This window comes from Protopterus annectens, chromosome 2.part2 (genome assembly GCF_019279795.1).
Source record: "Protopterus annectens isolate FY-2018-M chromosome 2.part2, PAN1.0, whole genome shotgun sequence".
NCBI classification, from domain to species: domain Eukaryota; kingdom Metazoa; phylum Chordata; order Ceratodontiformes; family Protopteridae; genus Protopterus; species Protopterus annectens.
Window position 1 is genome coordinate 1083772355 of NC_056730.1, and position 21823 is coordinate 1083794177.

The window sequence follows — 21823 nt, forward strand, 5'->3', positions numbered from 1 at the left end:
GCTCATCAGTAATAGATACAGCAATGCTTATTGAGTAGGTTAAGGAAGACAGAACTGCAGAACTGGGAAACAATCAAAACTAATTAAACTAATCCTGAAGTTTTGCAACAGAGTCAGTTACATCAGTAAAGGCAGTACATTAAGTACACACTTGAGCGGGGTGGGGAAGGGCTTTCCCTACATGTAAAAAAAAAAAAGTCTTCAGTGGACTCCCCAGGCAATCTTGGGGATGTGACCAAAAGGTCTGTGATATGTCAAACATCAGCAACATAAACATCTATACACCACTCTCTAAATATAAACATTCAGTGTCATCTGCATTATTATTATTATTATAAAGCCTAAACTGTCTGCCATCATGACTGATACAAGCAAAGTGCAACATGCACAACAGTTAGGTTACATTAACTGAAAAGTTTATATACATTTAATGATGGCTTAAAAATACAGTCCATTAAGTTTACTGTGGGCCTGAGAAATATGATCTACTTGTTTCTCTAGTTATGATTCAGATTACTCAGATGGTAATTACTTGAAATGTTAGGACTCAGACTGCGGAGACCCAAAACAAGAGACTTTGTGTCTTTCGGCTTTTCCCGGTTACGGGTCGCCACAGCAGAACTCCGGTCCGCTAATGACTGGCAGTTGATTTTTACGTACCGGCTTGCCAGGCCTGATGCACAACCTTCAACGAAGGTACGCCCATTCATGCACGTCTCCACGCAGAAGACGCTCTAGCTGAGAATCGAAACGGACAGCGTCTTACTGTGAGGCGACAACGCTACCAAAACAAGAGACTAAAAGACCAAAAATCTGGACTTAGCTATACTACATCCAAGACTGCCCTTCTCAGAATATTTCCTTTTCTCCAAGGGGTGGTGGTCTTGGGGTTAGTATATACAAGTTCACGGGGTGTGGGGTTTGCCCCCACATCAGGGGTTGCAGCACAGGTGGTCTCCCCTGCAGAAAATGAAGTTTAGAGGAGAAGAGCAATGTTTGATACTCTCTCTTCTCCTGTACTTTCAGGGTCCCCCCTGTGTTTTGGACTTGGCAGTCCTAGTCCCAACATTTCAATAGGGAACCTATTCAGACTCACTAAATTCAGTTTCAAAAGTGTACTCTCTTCAAAGTTTCTTATTCACAGCTCAGAAAAATGAGAAGGAAGGTAGCCTTACAATGCTTTAAATAGTAGAGAAGGCCAGCAGTAATACAGCATACAGCCAATCTTTCTTGTGTATGCTACTACTCTAACATGAATTGTACCAAACAAGGCAAAGTGGCACCTAGGATAACAAGATGTTCAAAGCTTTACCACAAAACCTAGTGCCAGAAGTTCACAGAAATGCATCTTCACAGTGAGAAATTCACTTTTTGATGTCCCACATCTCCAACATCTTGATTCTTCTAATGCCATTTTACAATAGATGCGTTCATTTGAAAAACACCAAGATCTTTAAAACACTGTCCATATGAATGGCATATATAAATGGATAAGGCCAGCAAAAGAAAGCTGAAAAAGTAGGGTTACTATCTGAAAATATCTGCTTAGTATTTGAGAAGGCAGAATTATCTAATACAGCCAGTAGTAGTACCTGGGATAAGCAAGATGATCTTAGTCCATCAGAGAAGAAAATATCATGAAAGATTAAAGGTGTGTGACAATTCAAACAGTGCCAAGAGAAACTACTAATGGATAGAGGCAGCTCTTGTATGCTTTACCCCATGCACTGGTCCCCTCAAACTGTCTATGGTATGATCCCAGTTATTCTCACTGGGGGGAATATATAATTATTGACCCTGGGATGGGTACGGCTAAACTATAACCAAATGGGAGAGGTTACTTCAAGCACAAAAAGGGAAATTGGTTAGGCTTAAAATGGCCTCCAAGAGCAGCTAGCTTAGTACTTAACCTATGATCATATGAATAGGTAAGGTAAGCATTTACCATTTCAAACAGTTCTTTGAGGTGTCTCCTGCAATGAGTAGAATGCTTTCAGTAATGTAACTTCCCCGAGCTTACTTCACACAGCTTCTTCTTAACCCATTGAACTCCCACACTCAGGGTTTACACAGTCCCTTAAGCCCACACATTGTGCTGGGGGGTTAAGTGCATGCATTCCAATCTTTTAGGAAAACACTTGGAAGATTCAGTAACTGTACATCTGAAGTATACTTACAGCATCTCCTGCTGCTCTAAAGTTGCATCTGGAACATCACAAAAAAGAAGGCTGAAATTCAAGAGTAATCCATCTACTGCAGCATATCCTCTCAAAAATAAACTCATAAGCTTACATGCTTGTTACCTTCTCCTTTAGAGTGATCCTTAGCAGTGGGTGGTATATTTGCCCAGAATCACAAGGGGCAGAAGAAGTCTGTAAAACTTGAAAAACAAAAAGTGTCTCAGGCTGAGATGCCTTGTAGCAAAGCTCTATCAAAGGACATTCCTCTCCTGTGCTGGAAGCTCAAACTTCAGGACTTAATAAAGGTATGCAGACATGATCATAAGGCTTCTGTGCTAATGGTAGTTGTAGATGCATTCTTAAAACATGCAGTCAGAAAAATGCTCCCTGATGAAATGTCCTTTCATTCCACTGACTAATGGCATTCATCTGGTGATGACAAAAGACAATGTAGTCAGCCACTCTTTTGGATAATGTGTGCTCAGTAGCTGAGAAACTCTTAATTAAATGAGAAAAGGAAATAATCAAATGGTCCATTTCCTACTTTCATGGACCCCAATGAAGGTAAAACTGTAACTGAATCTGTGCATCCAAGGTGAGAAAAATGTGATAAACTCCAGTTTCAACTCCAGGAGGGAAGAGACTGGCTGAAGAAAGTACAGTTGTGTACACGTACCATAAATGTAGATGTTCGAGTGTATTCACTGTTGCAGTCATTACATTTGGGTTATCTGCTAGCAGTAGCCCTCAGTTGGCCTGATTAGCAAAGTCTTGGGGCCTGCGTCAGTTGCTGTCCCTTCTTCCATGACGTCAGGGGTATAAAACATGCAGCAGACGCCATTACATCAGTTTTTCTTGCCCTAGATGTCAGGTGCCTCCCTAATAGGAAGCAATTAAATCTATAATACAAAGATATACCTCCAACAAAAAAGCACATACACCAAAAAGCTTTTTGAGCACAGTAAGTGAGAGTAGAGGTATAACCAAAAGAAGAAGGGGGCTGGAGGGAGGGTAACCAGGACTGCAGCAGTGAATACACTCGAACATCTACATTTATGGTAAGTGTATACAACTGTACTATGTTCTTCGTGTTTCACTGTTGCAGTCATTACATTTGGGTAGATTCCCAAAGCTAAGGCTGGGAGGAGGAATTTAAATAGGATTAGGACCAGCTATAAGGCCCTGCAAGACTGCAGTGGCAAAACCAGCTCTGGATTTAGAGAAAATTGACAAATGATAATGCTTGGTGAAAGTATGTACAGAACTCTAGGTAGCAGCTTCTAGGATGTCCCTTGTAGGGACGCCCCTGAGAAAGGCTGTAGAGGTAGATGCAGCCCTGGTTGAATGGGGTCTGATGCCCTGTGGGATAGGTTTTCCATGGTGCCTATAGCAGAAAATAATGCAGTGGTCTATCCATTTTGAAATGGTTTGCTTTGAAATAGCTTTCCCCTCTGTCCCTGCAGCAAATGCCACCAGCAGTTGTTCAGATTTTCTTTGAGGTTTAGTCCTTTCCAAGTAGAATCTAAGTTGTCTGTGCACATCTAAGGAGTGCAGTATCCGTTCCACTTTGCTCTGTGTGTTAGGAAAGAAGGTAGGCAAATGAATGGACTGATTGAGAGCCACACTGGATACCACCTTGGGCATGAAGGAGGGATTGGTTCTGAGGGACACCCTGGCCGCATGAAAGATGATGAAAGGCTCCACTGCCATAAGGGCCTGTAATTCAGATACTCTTCTTGCAGAAGTGATTGCTAAAAGGAAAGCTGTTTTCCAGGAAAGGAATTTTAAATCTGCAGTAGCAGCTGGCTCGAAAGGAGGAAGAGTGAGTTTCTCCAAGACAAAGTTAAGGTCCCAGTCTGGAGTTGGAGCTCTCCTGGGTGGCCTTAAATTTTTGGCCCCTCTGAGGAACTGCTTAAGCAGTGGATGAGAGAAGAGGGGAGGTTCTGTGTTATAATGAACTGAAATGGCTGAGGCGTGAATTTTGATGGAGGAAAAAGACAGGCATCTCAGTTAAGTATTGTAAAATCTGAGGTAAATTGGGCACTGCTGTGTTCATCCCTTGAGATTGATTCCAGGCACAGAATCTTTTTCATTTTTCAGCATAAGATTTTCTAGTACCAGGCCTCCTAGCCTCTAAAATGATATCCATCATGGATTTACTGAGGGGTGCTAAAGGAGAGATTAGGTAAGTAGCCAGGCTGCTAGGGTCAGGGTTTGAAGCTGAGGGTGCAGAATCTGGTTCTCCTGCTGAGACAACAGGGAAGGAGTCTGAGACAGGTGCCATGGGGCCAAGTGTGACATACTGTGCAGGAGGGGGTGCCAGTGTTGACGTGGCCAGTCTGATGCAATTAAAATCATCCTTGGCTTGTCCTGTTTGATCTTTAGTAGTACCTTGGAGAGCAGAGGCACAGGAGGAAAGGCATAAACTGATAGGTTTTTCCAGCTGAAGGACAGAGCATCCACCTTCCAAGCTAGTTTGTGAGGAATCCTTGTGCAAAATTTGTCCAATTGATGATTCTGGGGGGAGGCAAACAGGTCTATATCCGGGCTCCCCCATTTGCCTGTCAACATGTTGAAAACCCTTGGTTACAGTTTCCACTCGTGTGGGTCCATGAGTTTCTGCTTAGTCCATCTGCCAGTGTATTTAGTTTTGCTGGCAGGAATTGAGCTTGTAGATTCACTTGGTGTTCCACAATGCCATGGCTAGTCTGCAGAGGGGGTAAGAGTGTGTACCCCCCTGCCTGTTTATGTACCACATGACCGTGGTGTTGTCCGTCTTTGCCAGTAGTTGTCCTGGAAGAATGTGGTCCTTGAACGCTGTCAGAGCATTCTGTACAGCTAACATTTCCTTTTGATTTATGTGTAGGTGCATTTGTCTTGTGTTCCATTTTCCCTGAATGCACTTCCTGCCAGGTGAGCCACCCATGCACAGTCTGATATGTCTGTTGTTAAGGTTTGGGCGGCAAGGGGTAGTGTAAATGATAGTCCCCTGTTTTGGTGGCATGCCTCTGCCCACCAAAGGAACTCTAGGCATAGCCAAGGTATGACAGGAATCATTGCTTCTAAATCCTGTGAATGATGACACCATAGGTTTTTGAGATACCATTGCAGTTTCCTCATATGCAGCCTTGCATATGGAATTAGAAGAATGCAAGAGGCCATGAACCCCATGGCTTGCAGTATTTGCCTTGCAGATAGCAGGGTTTTTGTGGCCACCTGTTTGAAGTAGGCTGCCAAATGATTCCTTTTCTCTGGCATGAGGAAAGCCATATGGGAAGTTGTATTCAAGCTTGCAACGAGGAATATAATTTGTTGACAGGGTACCAGTTGTGATTTCTCAGTATAGACCCATGGTCTCAGTATAGACCCGTGAATCAGACGTAGCGGGTATCAGAGGCTGCGAAAGCACCTCACTGAGTACCGGTGAACTGGCGACTGGCTTAGGAGAAGTGTCGTTGGCAGTTTTGGACCACGGCGGCCTGTCTCTGTCTTTATCTTTGTGTTTTTTTGGAATCCCAGTAGTCGGGTGGCTAACCGACAACATTTCTGGATAATTAAACCGAGAACCGAAATATTTAGAGGCGAAAATATACCAACGACGGACAGTGCGCTGATTAAATGAAGCACAAAACCAACAGCAAGGTACACCGTGGTCAGGGCCTAGGCAAGGAATACAGTATGAATGAAAATCTTTATGAAGTATTTGCTTTCCACAAATAATGCAATTATTAACTTTTACTGACATCGGAAAGGAGCAAGAAAAAGTTTCCCCAATGGGGTACTTAGCTTTAGTTGAAGACTTCAGTTCTGAAACTTGAAAACAAAAATGTCAGGAGTCAGCCGACCGGCACTTGCGAACTGCTTCTGCTTCAGGCACCGCAAGGCAAGAAAGACTGATGTAATGGCATCGGCTGCATGTTTTATACCCCTGATGTCACGGAAGAAGGGACAGCAACCGGCGCAGGACCCAAGACTTTGTTAGTCAGGCTGACTGAGGGCTACTGCAAGCAGATAACCCAAATGTGATGACTGCAACAGTGAAACACGAAGAACATCTCATTAAGCATCTCAGGGAGGATGCAGGGATTTACACCCTGTACTTGTAAAAAATGAAATAAGGCTCTTTACACATAACTGCCAGAAATTCAGAGGTCTTAACAAGCAAAGCTAAAGTCCAACAGGTCTTCAAACACACAAACTTCAGGTCCATTGTACCATCTGGATAAAAGGGTGAACACAACATGCTGATCACAAAATTCAGGTCACAATGCAGATGGTTCCTGTACAATATCTGACAGGTCTTTGTGAATGTATACACACAGACACACACACACACACACACACACACACAGACAGACAGACACACACACAGACAGACACACACACACACACAGACACACACACACGTATTTTGTATTAAAAATTCATTTTCCATTCCCAGCTTCTCTTATGTTGCTATTTCAAAGAGGATCTTGTACTTCTTACTTTACATTAGTAGCTGTTGACCCAGTAGTTCTACCTGGTGCACAAATGTCAACAAGGTGGACATATGTATTTTCAGTGCCTGATGCTTCATTCAAAAGTATCTTCAAAATAGTACTATACATAGCACCAGTGCCTAGTTTAAAAACATTTCAGTTGTTAATCCTATACATTTCTTGCCAACAATCTGGCCTGTAGCTTCATCTTAATACCTCTGATGCATTTTCAGACTTACGTGTATAAATTTATTTCAATAACAGTGACAATAAACAGCTCATTTTCACGTTCTGGTCAACACAAACATTCTTTAAAACACACCACTCTTTACTTTTACTCATCTCTGCAAAATGGTTCTTTCTACCACAGATTTTACAAAAATTATTAAAAATAAGACAATGATTCCTCTCTCAGGCTTATAACCACACCTAGCACATGAGGCCTGACTTTGTAATTAACTATATTTTCTTTAATTCTTTTGGCTCTCTTTCCTGCTTCAACTACTGTTACAACACATTGTCATTTCTGCCTTTCTACTGATGTGGATTCTCTTCCATACACACACAACTCCTGAGTTAATCCATTTTTAACTGCATACTTCTACACACATCCACAGTTTTTGATACAGGTTGGTCTGTTTCTCTTAATGACCTTCCATTTGTCAGATTATTTTTTTACATCACAAAGCATTACATTTCATTTATAAATTGTGCAACACCAATTTCACAGTCTTTGGCTCAGTTCTTCATCAGTAATGTAAGCATCCTTTAAAGAAGACATTTCAAATAAGCAGGAAGCTCTTCCTTTGCTCTCAACAATTCTTTAACTTCTCTTCGACTGATGTTATTTTTTCTCTTATTGTTCAAGAAGGGTATGAGTTTAAAATACTTTTAAGGCTTCTTCCCCAGAAAGAAGCATAAACAACACTCTGCAACATTTTAGGCTTCTCAGTTATTACATTATTAGAAGGGAACAAATCAAATATCTGAGTTCAGAGCTTCTGGATTTCTGCTAAACTGCTTTGCATTGAGATAATTATTGTGATTCAGCTGGGCACTTTCTACTGCAGATTATACTTGCATACTTCCAAACAAAAACTCTTGAAATCAAATACATTTTTCCACTTCTGCAACTTTTACACACACACATTTTTCAGAAAGCTCAATATACAACACTAACACTGTGGATGTGTTTTAGCCTCCATAAAATCTTTGATCTGACTACTTTCAAGAACTCAATACAGCTTTAACATTAGAAAATCTAAAGGTATACGACACGTGCTATAATACTACCTGCTTTGAAGTTGGATGTGTCAATACCTTTCTAGAGCTCTTTTCAAATGAAGAGACTTCCCACATGCCAAATTAAATATGTTCCCATAAACTTTCAGTTATCCTCAAGAGTTAAGGGAAGAGGTACTGTTACAAAGACCCATGCCAAAGATGACGTATCATTCTTCAAAACTGTTCCAGTGGTGGGTGTGCAACACTAACTCACTATACACACAAAATGCTTCCTCTGTTCCAGTGATAATAGTATGTCCCTACACTACCTAAAATAGACTTCACGATACAAATGCTTGGTGTACAAACAGGTCTTACTTACATGTAGACTTTGTTAGAACAAACTTTAAATAAAGGCAGTACGACGGATATTTATTAAAGAAATCAAATTACAAAAAAGCAGAAACTGCACATTATACCATACAAAACCTAGATTACAAGAAAAGACATAATGCAAAAGAAAATAATTTAAGCTAAAACAAAAATGTTAACAAGGATGAGAAAGAATGGTGAGTAGTCTTAGAGTGTCAGTTTGTTGGAGTAGACTTTACATAAATACAGCGTTGTAAAAATAAATTGTACATAAATACAGTACTATAGGTTTGGAAATGCAGCCATTTTAAAGCAAACCTATATCTTAAGTTAATATTTCACATTTTTGCATGCAGCTTTAGCAAATGCAGCTTGTGTGAAAAGCTAATAAGCCAAGAGACAGATAAGGCAGAAATGTGCAAAACTCAACAGCTTTCCAGGAGAACTTTACAAGATATGCAAATTTCTGTTTCTCAAGGGAGTGTACTGCTGTATGTCAGAAAGACCTTGCAGAAACAGGCATAAGAAGACATTTACAGATTAGGCACCTGAAATAATAAATCTTATATGGGTGGTAGAACAGGTATGCAAAACTTGATAGCAGAATTTTACAGAGAACAGTAATATAATTTGTGTGCTTTCAAGACCGTACTTTCTCAGTTTCAGTCTTGGTTCAAGATTTGTTAAGATCTTGTTTGAATACAATTCGAACATCAGTTATATGACTATCTTTGTTGCTATAATTATTATGCTACCTCTACTACAATAAATGCCTCTAAATGCCTCTAAAACTAAACTAATGATTTTCACTCCCACCAAAAAAAACTCTATCCATTCTAACACATTTTCTATCACTAGTCATAACAACACAGCTTTGGAATTGGTAACAGACTAAATTACTTGGGGTACAAATTGATAATAAACTCAAATTCAACTCCCACCTACAACTTAATATAAAAAAAACACATAAAAAATTAGGTATGCTGTACCGACAAAATCGCTATCTCACACCATCCACCAAAATCACTCTCACTACCTCATTTCTTATCCCCTCCCTTCTCTATGGAGCTCCACTCTTAACTAACCTTCAATCTTCCCTTAAAACTCAACTCTCCACATGCTACAACAAAATAGCTAAATTCGCAACTAGCCACAAGTCATCTAGTCACCACCGCTCTTCCCTCCACAAACTAAAATGGCTAGAACTATCCAACCATCTCACCTACACTCAACTAACTCTTGCACATAAACTCATTTTCAACCCCTCACTTTGTCCATCCCTATCCTCTACTTTTAAAATGCATCTACCTAACCGAACACTAAGATCTAACAACCAAAATCTAACAGAATTATACAAACCAAGTCGTCCCTCTGGGAAAAAACTCCTATCCTAGAGTCTAGCTCATCTATGGAACGCTCTCCCACCACTCATTCGTACCATCTCCAATCACTCTACATTCAAAAAATCTCTTCACTCTTATCTTTTATCCCAGTGGGAATGCTCCTGTTCTCACCTATTATCCCAGTGGGAATGCTCCTGTTCTCACCTATTATCCCAGTGGGAATGCTCCTGTTCTTACCTTTTATCCCAGTGGGAATGCTCCTGTTCTCTCCCAACATAATCTCCACAACTAAACATTGCCCACTTCTCTGGTCACATCCATCCTACCTCTCCTACCACAATCCCTCGGCTTGTACTAACATCTCTCTCAAGCTTGTACTAACTTGCACCCTCTCTAAATTGTACCTTTATATACTAGAACTCTTGTCTCACACTAAATTGTATCACTTGTAAATTTTTATATCTTAACCAAAAGCCTATTTTAACCTGGTTTCTAGAACTATACTTACTTGTTGTTCACTTGTAAACTTTGTAATCTATATATATGTATAACCTAGTGTAACTTGTTTACTGTAAACTTTGTAATTTTTAATGTATAACGTAGTGTAACTTGTTACTGGAGCTTTTCTCCCCAGGACTCCATTGAAAACGGGTTCATCTTGGCCCAATGGACTATCCTGGTAAACCAACTGCAAATAAATAACTAAATAAATAAATAAGACATCTGTCAAACTTTTATTTGGCTGCTCACTACATGAAACCATTTATTACTTAATAAACCGCATTAATCAGATGACGAGACTTACTGTGACTTTTACTCTGAAAAGCACAAGAATAATGAAATAGTAAGATAAGGCACTTTTTCAGAGTAAAAAAGTAATTTTGTAGCTATAAATACAATAGACAGCTGTTTTATCACTTCGACAACAGCTGAAGCATGTCATGTGAATAGGTTATTTTAATAATTAATGCACTGGCATTATCATAGTCCTCTCAGAAACTTTAAGGGAGGGCAACAACTGAGAATTTGTGTAATGTTGGACTGAATAATAATTGTTAAAAAAGAAAATGTGTACAGTACATGATGATAATAATGAAAAATACCACTACAGCTTGTTTTCTATTAGTCTAGGTCTTCCTTTGCCACTGTTTGAATTGTGATTTAATGTTGTTGTGACTTTAGGCTTTTCCAGGTTAGGGTCGCCACAGTGGGTCCGCTAATGATTGGCAGTTGATTTTTACATACCGAGTTGCCAGCCCTGACGCACAACCTTCAACGAAGGAACGCCCACTCACGCATGTCTCCATGCTCTAGCTGAGAATCGAACCGGACAGCGTCTTACTGTGAGGCGACAACACTACCGCAGCACCACCACCGCGGATTGTGATTTAATAAATATGCTTAATAAGCAGTATCAATGTACATTTTTGTAAATGCTGCATATACCGTATATTTTTACTTCCATATCCATCTTCAGCTATCTACTGCAAACTCAGCAAGACATGCTCTTACAAGAGGAAAATGAATGTGTAGAAAACTACAATGATCCCTGTTTTATGAATTATCCTCTAGCCCAGTATATGGCTAAAAGGGTATCCGGATTAGCTTTCTTCTGGATAACAAATTAAAATTTTATTTTGGAAGTTTTTACAGAACTAATATCATTTGTATATCCCTTTTCAGTAAGTATTTCTCCAAATCAAAACAAAAAATTGTAAATTTCTATGAATACCTGCCAAAAGAAACTTTGGTGATAACCACTAGTAAACTGTTTACAAAAACATTCATGAAGGTGACAGCAACTGAATGAGGTACAGAGTACTGTGGCTTCATACTTGGTATATGCACCTAATACCTATGAGCAGTAAGACGAGACCAGTAATGGCATTATGCAAGAGAACCGCAGACAGCTTGAATAACTATCTGGCTGATGACTGATGCTGATGAGAAGCTCCTACGTTAAGAATACTGCTACAAAAGTCCTCCCTGAAGCTAGGCAAACAATATAAATTAAGGTGTAACACAGCAATGGGAACTTTGTGAAATTACAGATCTCTACTGAGAGATCCAATATCTCTTTCACTCACCTGCATCAATATTGGGAAAGAGAATCAATGTTCTCTTGTTAAATGAGATGAGAGCATCCAGTGTTAGTTCAAACATCTTTATGGAATGCTTGATGTCAGTAGTAACAGGGTGTTGTAGTGCCACGATATAATCCTTGACTTTGACATCTTCCCCTGTTCAGGAGCAGCAAAGATAAAAAAAAAAAAAGTCAGTAATGCACATTCATAACATAAGTAGTTATTTTATTCTAAAGAAATGAAAGTCTGAGTTAAGATGATCAATGCACAACAACAGGGATTATCAGTCAGGACTATGTGAAAATGCAGAAAGGAAGCTGAAAAGTTTGGCTCTTTCACATCAATAAAGGTCTGTCTAAGACATCTCTCAGCATTCTTACAACTAAAATGTACTTGCCTACTTGCTGTTCATTTTCACATCACTGAATACAACTCAGATGAAGGCAAACTTACTACATACTGAAAAAAGTGACTAGAAATATTAAATGGGTACCATAATGCATCCAATAGCTGTAACACACAGAGTCATGTAACCTGTGGCTGTCAGAATGAAATATGAACAGTTTTGCTCTGCAGTGTTTTTTTTTTTCTTTCATTTTTTGAATGGTAGCCTACACTTAGGTTCATAGATTCATACTAGGCTAACTTGCCCTTGTGAGCCATTTTAAGCCTAGCCAACTACCCCATGTGAGAATCAAACCCTGCACCTTGTGTTTGTTCAATACAAATATAACATTTAAGTTTGGTAATGCATTCCTGAAGAATCAAAACTCAGCATGTAGACTGAAACAAGGAAATAAATGTTTTGGGGCATAAAGAACTATACTTATGGCATAGAGACATACATAGAAGGAAAAACAAAAAATGTAATTTTGCAGCTATAAATACAATGGGAATCCACTGAAATGAGGTTAGTATTCTAAAATTAACGCAATTACATTGGCTCTATCCTCCTGACAAGGTGGGTGATATGTTGAAAAGAAGAAGCAGAGGATCGGGATTCTGTAGTGTAACGTGCAACTCTTCCAGTGCTGTGTTCTGAAGATCCCTGAGCTTTATTTAATTTTTGGCAGCCCCTCTAAGTAATTCCTATTAATCATATCTCTCTCTTTTATGTCTATCCTATTTTTAAACTCCACTTTCATTTTATCCCACTCACTAGCTATAATTTTCAACATCATTTTTATCGATGCATGCTCTGAAATAGTTATTGGATGTGTGTTGAATCTTTCAATTAAATGCAGATGTTTCTGTGAAATGTAATTTCTATCTTAGCTTAGCCCAGTTATTGTACCTTGGGCAATAACATGCAATGTCTATCTAGTTCCTACTACTGAAGTCACATCTTCCATACCAAATATTTGCATATACTTCTTCAGTAATCTGCCCTCTTTTGTTATATTTTTACTTTCTAGGGCCACCTGATACATCCTCAATATTTCAAATCAAATTCCTGTCCCCACCTATAAGTAATATTCTCTGCTGAAAGCTGATGATTTCTCCCCAATTTTCTTAAGCTCCATAATAGCAGTTCTTAGTGGAATATCATTTCATGCCAGTGTAATCTTTCTTCCTTGCCAACAGCTCCTTACTACCACAAACCTACCATTGCCTTTTTCCCTCATCAATAACTATTAGTATAACTGAGGCCCTTTTCCTTTATCCCTGATATTCTACTGAATATCCATTCTGAAATCCTTTGTCAAATTCACATGCTCATTTCTTTCCAAGTGTGTCTCCTGCAGCACTGCTATTTGCACTCTGCATTTCTTAATATAATTCAATACTCTTTCCTTTTTATCTGCACCCGTAAGGCCATTTACATTCCAATATAATATAGAGTAGCATTATGATCAAAAGCTATTGTTTCCATTTAATATACATGAACATTTTTCAATGTATATTTCCAAATGTGTTACATGCACACAATGTATGGCAGGCTGATCTTTTATATACTTATTTCTTCTCATCTCCATTTAAGCCTGTGTCACATTTAGTCGGGTGTCTTCTGGAAGCCACAATGTGCTTATTTTTTTTTTTTGTGGGGGGGGGGGGGTTTAGCCAAACAATGAAGAGGTGAAAGAAACTGCTAGCTTACCTGATGAAAAAATGCTTCTGGGTAAATCCAGCTCTAGAAGAGAATTTCATATCCAACTATGATGAAGGCCTGTATATCTACTAGTACCCAGTCACCAAGGAAAGGCTTTGATCAAACACCTGCCATTAGATCAGAAGCTGATCCCTTTCTAGACTGTTACTTTTCTGTGGTGAAGTGACTTCTAAATCTTGATGAAACTATGAGCTATACTGATTAGGACCAACCAAGACAGGAAGGTCAGGACAGAAAGAACAGATTAAATACGGCTCGTTTGAGAAGGTAACATCAATCCACTACAGTACTGTTTGCCAAGAAAACCCTAGGGATAAAAGTATGAGGACATGACACTGGATAAAGAAATCCTCAAGTCTCAAGGTTCACAGAATTCAACTGTGGAAGAACAGGGGACAAATACAAGTAGTGCTAGAGGTTATGACTCAGCTGGATTAAAGCCAAGAGGACATCCATCTGCTGAGCTGTTCAAAGGAAAGTCAGGCATTGTAAAGAACTGCACACTATTGGAGCCTGGACATAAATGACAAAATGTGACGAAATCAGAGCTTAGTTTAAATCCCCAAAATGACAGATTGATCTAAGACTTCAATGTAAGCTGCTCAACATGACAGTGATTATGTTTCAACTACAGATGCCAGACACGGGGAAAGAACTCTGGTTGCTTTTATACTCCCCTTCTAAAGGTGTCAGCCTATAGACAGCCAGCATGACTGTGTGGGAGAGTTAGAGCTTTGGGAAGCTGGCCGGGTACTGTATTATTGGCAGGATACAACCCATAGGCTACTGCAGCAGTGAGAATGATGAACATCGAAGATTACATCATCTAGCCCTAGCAATTGTTTTGCAAACAGATATGGAAGAAGTGAAGGCAGCGACAGATATTTACCTTTGTTAAAGGATCTCTGCGATGGAAACTGCAGATATGAAATTAAAAAAAATGCTTGGTTCTTAGGAAGAAAGCTATAGCAAATCTGAGTAAGAAAATAAACAGATAAGACCATTTATGTTGTCTACAAAGGTCTATAGAGTAAAAGCTGTGGTTTTGTAGTAATAACGCTGATGTGAGAGCTGGACTATAAGTAAAATTGCATGGTGGAAAACAGACGTTTTTGATATGTGGTATTGCAGAAAACCTTTGAGGATTCGGAAGACTGCAAGAAGACTAAGGCTGAATCAGCAAATATTAAAGCAAACCAACCTAAACTGTTAATTGGAAGGCCTGATATTTAAACTAAAACCCACATGTTTTGGTCACCTAAAGCAAAAGCAAGATTCAATGGAGAAGACAATGGTAGTGCTAAAGTCTGTGAGGTCATAATGAGTCAGCTCAAATAAACGACTAAACAACAACAACATAGACCAAAGAACTTACAAAAAGTTGTCAGAAAAGTCATAAGGGGATAACAATCTCTAGAATATAAACGTTGTGATACTAAATCTGTGGTGCAATATATATAGTTACTAGCTAATACATCTTACATACAAGGGTCATCGCAGCAAAGTGCTTACAATACAACCATATACTTGTATAGTAACACTTTCTAGTAATAAGCCTGCAATACTGATGACGACAATGTGTTAATTTGCATCAGTGCACAAAGGAGAAATGCCAATTCTTCATACAGAGCACAGTACAGAACTGTTCAACAATATGCAACCCTTCACGGATTGTGCAGCTGTCTTGTTAGAAAATTCAACAACTTTTAATGCAGTGCTGCTTTTTAACATATATGGTTATTTTATTTATGTGATTATATTTTACTTGTTACCTTAGTAAGGACACTTGACATAAAGTATCCTTTTCAGGGGCAACCTGGAAGTATTTTTTGGTTACAAATATTAGTTTACAGAGCTTGGAAAAACACAAAAAAGTCCCTTGCACCAAAGTCAATCTGCCAGTAATTAATGTATGACCTTATGCATGGTTAAGGGTAGACTAAGGGGAGGAGACATTTCTAATGTTACGGAATGTGCAGAAACTAGATGGATTATCAGGCTTGGGACTGATAAACCCCCAGGCCTGAATGCTGTTATCCCTTTAAAACCCATCCTTATAAAAAGGAGGGTAAAATACAAATTTTTGATTGGTTGTTGAATATTTTAAAAGCTGTGTTTATCTGTTGTGCATTATCTGAAGAAGGGCTTGTTAGCCTGAAAGCGCTTAGCCTGAACAGTATGAATACATATGTCAAGATGTCAACAATAGCAAAAGTTTACTACTGCAATCTCGTAGTGCAGGAGATTGAACGGCACGTGGTTGAAAGGCATGTTTCAAAGAGGCACAATGTCGAACCACACTACAACGAATTCAAAGTAACGAATGTGTAGAAACTAGATGGATTATCAGGCTTGGGACTGATAAACCCACAGGCCTGAATGCTGTTATCCCTTTAAAACCCATCCTTATAAAAAGGAGGGTAAAATACAAATTTTTGATTGGTTGTTGAATATTTTAAAAGCCTGTGTTTATCTGTTGTGCATTATCTGAAGAAGGGCTTGTTAGCCTGAAAGCGCTTAGCCTGAACAGTATGAATACATATGTCAAGATGTCAACAATAGCAAAGGTTTACTACTGCAATCTCGTAGTGCAGGAGATTGAACGGCACGTGGTTGAAAGGCATGTTTCAAAGAGGCACAATGTCGAACCACACTACAACGAATTCAAAGTAACGAATGTGAAGCATAATTCGGTAATTCGAACTCGGTATTGTGAGTGGAGATCCCGGTGCAGTGGGGAACTGGGAATTTACCGTTTTCCTCACTTGGAGTTGGTTTATATAATTTGCAGGATGTGTAGGAGTGTAGGGGGGTTTCCCCCCTGCAAAACAGTAAAACACATGTTCCGTTGATGTGAAAGTCTAATGGTAAGTTACGCTGGATGACTGACATCACCTAAAGCGATTTTGAATTAAGTTGAATGTGGACATCAGTGAACTGACAAATGATAGTTCCGACATTATTTTTCGCTAATTTAAGCGAACAAAGAAAGTGCATTCCTCATTTCAAAAGTAAACCTTACCAAAAGCTGTAGATGCATGCAGAGTTAAAATAATTATCCAAGGGAAAGAATGCATGTAAAATATATTAGAGTCAAATAAGATATCAAAAATGAGAAATAATGTCAGGATGTGTCACAAGAGTAGTGGATCTTAAAATTAATACTATGAGGCAATGCACTGTAGCAAACAGAGGTTCAGAAATGATAGGCAGATAAGACTTAAATTGCTTTAATAAAGCTTGCAGTAGGTATAAGCATGTAAGGGAATAATGATCAACTTCTAAGCATGACTGCAAGATCTGTGCTAGAAAATATCAATTTACAAGTGTAGCGGTTAGCGATGTCGCCTCACAGCAAGAGGTTCTCCCGTTCGATTCTCAGCTGGAGCGCCTTGTGTGTGGAGTCTGCATGTCCTCCCCATGGTCGAGTGACATTTAAAGACATGCAGGTAGGTGCATGCGTGAATGGGTGTGCCTTCTTTGAAGGGTGGGCATCAGGCTGGCAACTCGGCACCGTAAAAATTCACTGTCAGTCATTAGTGGACCGGAGTTCCGCTGTGGCGACCCATAACTGGGAAAAGCCAAAAGACTTTTTTGGAAAATAAAAACAAACATGTTCAAAAGAATATGCATGCTATTCTACACAAACCTGAATGTTAGTGGTTTAATGGTATTACCAAAATGAAAACAGTTGATGAAATGAATCAGAACCATTGTGACATGAATGCATGGCAGTCTGTCGACAAGAGACACTGAGAAGTAATACAAAGAATGTGGAATTTTCAATTAGTGCTGAGTGCAATACCTTGTCAGAAAATAACTAACAACAGAAAATATTGAAGACAGAAATGCATGTAAACTGTTAACTATTTTTGCAACAAAGTATCATCACTGGGTAGGAAATTGCTGACATATGACTTTAAAAGAAAGTACAAGATTCTTCTTCAAAGAGCTGCCTTTAAAGTTGAGAATTTCCAAATGTTTTGGGTAATTTAGCTTGTGAGAGGGAAACAACCTCTTTTCCTCCCTAAAACTACAAGAGACTGAGTTTAGCTGCAAATAATTTGTTTATAAATGTCTGGTAGATGGTCATGTCAAAAATAAATGTTAGTCTAGTTTATTATATCCCTCTAGCAGACACATAGATAATTATTAACAGAATCGTTCCCTATATTAGAAATCAAAACACATTTATTACAAGAAATTTTAACTCACAGCAGGAACCAGTTGAAGAAACTGAATAAAACAAATGAGATTTTAAGCTACATGATAATTATATCAGTGGCTCAACAAGTAGCACACTTGCCTTTGGTGCAGAAGGCTGTGGGTTCTACTCCCACACCAGGTGGACAAATTGCTTACACTTCAATCCAGTATAAAGGGGCTGCACTCCTGAATATGTCATCCTTCGGATGTTAAAACACGGTCCCATCTGCCAGAGTTGATGGTAGCTCAGGTGGAGGTAAAGGATCCGAAGGTACCTATCAAAAAGAGTAGGGGTCCTTTACTTGGGGGTTAATGTAATGGTTAAGGTATTTACCTCACAGACACACGGCCAGACTTTTAAAGACCCCTTAGCCTAGCAATCACTTAAAATATCTGAAAGTTCGTACAATGGGTAAGGTGTTTACCTTACAGTCACAAGATACAGAGTTTGATTCTCATATTTGAAAGGGAAATTGTCTAGATTTAAAATGGCCCACAAGGGCAGCTTGTCTACAAATTTAGATTAACCACAGAGAAAGGTTTTGCATAAAAGTTAAGATATTTACCTCAAAGGCACAAAGTACAGGGCTGGATTCCCACCTTTGAAGAAATCTGGCTAGGCTTTAAATGGCCCACAAAGGCTGCTAGCCTCATTATTTACCTATGAATATCCCAGCTGCACAGACATCACTGAGATGCACACGCAGAATTTACAGTATAAAATGCAGCTAAATATACTTATTCATTGCCAAAAAACAAGCAAAAATGTTGCAGACTGTCACAAAGTAAGTAGAAATGTAGTGCATTAAAAATTCCTACAAAAGAGACACTAACAATTCCTAAACAAAGCAATCAACTACAGATTTAACAATCTCCCACTCTCTCTGGTAAAAAGTTAACAGAGATGCAGTAGTCAATCAATATTCCTTGTTCCTTCATAAAGTGCTTTCAAAAAACTATGGACAGAAGCCTATTTCTTAGTTAAGATGATTGTCTACCAGCTGCTTTTTGTAGCTGGTCATAGAATACTATGAATTATCCGAGTTCAAAACAGCTCTTTTTAGTTTACTGATTTTCAGTCAAAGCCTTTTCTTGTGGCAGGGTTTGTTCAATTATGAGCCTAAAATAAAGAACACTTATGTGACACATTATCTGAAGAGTGTCATGCTGTGGGTTGCTAGATGTAGACGCGACTTGATATGATAAGATTTTCTCTTGTGACAGTACTGCACACCACTCTTCTAATTCTTGCTGGTTGCTAGCAAAATGGTAAGAATATTCCTTGCTCTCCCGCCAAAACATCCAACCCCCCAGTAAAGCATCACTGAAGACAACAAATTTCAAGGATTTATTCTTCCACTGGACTTGAAATTTTAGAGCTACTTTTGCAGAACAGAGTTACTAAATAGTCTTGTTTACTTTATGAATAATCCGTACAGTGCCACATTCAATGCTAAATATCAAATAGGAAGTATCAAAGATTAATACCTGGCCCACTCTGCCTGGCAACCCAGAGAAATGTGTCCCATCTTAGACCTAAGTAAGTCCATATCAGCTTGGGTAAGGGATTGTGCTGAAGCGTTAATATGTGTCCTATTATACTCCTTAGACAGTTCCATCAAGATAAAAGGAAATGTTTTTATGCAACTCTCTTGGTTTAACACCTTTCCATCAACAATAACCAAGCTCAATCCCACATACCAAACAGGCCATATTCTTCATGACCAGTCAGTCAACAGAGAGATTTTATACCTTGCAAAAATGTAGCTTTAATACTCACTGAATAAATATTCTACTACTTTTGACAAACTGGCCAAAATAAGAAAAATAGATTGTTATTCACATTTTAATGATCTTTTAGAAGTTTTTTTCTTCCAGGTTCTCTGAACTTGGGTGTATTCCTTCTGAAGTTTCTTTGAGGGTGTACATTCACTTAGTGGAGATGCACTCATTCCCATCATCAACTTTCTTCAAAAATATCATTATCCCTCCAATGCCATAACTCATCCTGTTTTGCTGATTTAAATGGCATGTTCTCACCAAGGAGAGTATTATATTCGATACAAGAGACAGAGAGCTGTAGTTGATCAGTTTCTGGTTCAATGTGAATATCTTTTATATGCAACATGTCAGCACACTCTCCTGTGCTTGCAAAAATCATTTGGTGTAGAAATTTCAAGATATACTAATACGCCTTTTTGTAGCTTTAGCAGCCCACTCTACAGTTTCAGATGCCGTTCCCCTTTTTCTCCTTTGACAAATCATATGGCTTAACCTTTTTTGAGTGTGAAGCTACTACCTTGTTGAGCAGCTGTGGCTGCTGTACTCCACCTGTACCAAATTATTTCTTATTAGTTTTGGAATTCTCCATCACTTCTTCCATTTACTGGATCATTTCCAGCAGGTGTCTCATCTCATGATTCTCATTCACATTCCACACACACTCATTTCCAGCTTGACTTTACAAAGCCTGAATGATGCATCCTTACTACCATATCTCACAAATTCAACTAAATTCTGGACAATAATGACCCAGTCTTTTTCACTCTGTACAATTAGCCCTTCTATAACACACCTCATCTCCCACCTCAGACATTTCACTTGTGCTATAAAGATGTTTCTGTAATATAATTCTTTCGAAACATTCAGCCTCAGCAAATGCCATCTTGACACATGTAATGCTGAAAATATATTCTCCACTGCCAAGCTCCCTCTGGTCCTTCTACAGCAGGCAACTTACGGATTAGGACAGAAGGCAGAGATTGGTTCTGAATTATTATCTTCAACTTTATTAACATCATTTCTGTTAGTGTTTCATTGTGTCTTTTCAGAAGCCCTTCTCTTCAAGGTTAAATATGCTGTTGAGGTCATAGTTTCATAATTTCAATACTGAACATTTTTTTTTTTAAAAAAACATTTTTACTTTGTTTTCATTATAAACATACGCAAATATACATACAACAAATACAATAAAACAATAACAAAACTACTTACAATTTTTACATTCATCCATGATAAACAATTATTTTATCCATGAAATGTTAGCAGTATTTGTTCAAAAGGTTTTCCAATTTTTGTCATGCTATTTTTTATGAGTAATGTTATGAGTTCTATAACAAATGGGTTGCAGTTCTTTTTTACAAACAACTTTAGCTAAATTAATAAAATCTTTAAACATAAAATCTTGTTTACTTTTCTAGTTCAAAGTAATAACTTTTCTGGCAATTGCAAGAATTAACCAGAGTAACTGAATCTGAGACTTAAGTATTACATTAGGTATAGGAACATTGAATAGGATTAGTGAGTTAGAAATATGACAGTTATCAGACCATAAAGCATTTACAAAATATCTGAAGTATTTCCAGTGTTGAACATTTCTACATTCAATGAACATGTGAACCCAGTTGACCTCCAGTAATTCATCACATTTCCAACATTTACTTTCACTGTTTTTGAGTATAAGATTTATTTTATGTGGAGTATAGAAACTCTTATTCATAAATTTCCATGTATACAATCTCCAATACAATGAAGAAAAGGTACCATACGTAGAATTCAATAACAACTTTTTGGATTCATCAGATATTTGCTCTCCATTAATCTTTACACGTTAATTCCAAAAATCTGAGTCAAACTTTAGAGTGTCTTCTCTTAGTATCTTATAGATAGGTGATGTACGTAATTTTTAATTATCTGTCTTTTCAAGACACCTAATAAAAAGCTGAATCAAACTAGGTATAGATTCAGTCTCTAGGTTGATTGATACTCTCATTTTTTTTTTCTATAAACTGCCGTAATGAGTGTATAAACAACCAACTGTCTGGAC

At 38.4% G+C, this 21823-nt stretch overlaps 1 protein-coding gene across 1 annotated transcript in view; it reads right to left on the bottom strand.

Annotated features, from left to right (window-relative positions):
• GNE (glucosamine (UDP-N-acetyl)-2-epimerase/N-acetylmannosamine kinase) overlaps positions 1–21823 on the bottom strand; it is an 852948-nt gene that overhangs the window by 462555 nt on the left and 368570 nt on the right. Inside the window, exon 4 of the mRNA XM_044064307.1 lies at positions 11685–11837. Within this exon, the coding sequence (XP_043920242.1) occupies positions 11685–11837 (153 nt within the window). The remainder of the gene's footprint in view (positions 1–11684; positions 11838–21823) is intronic.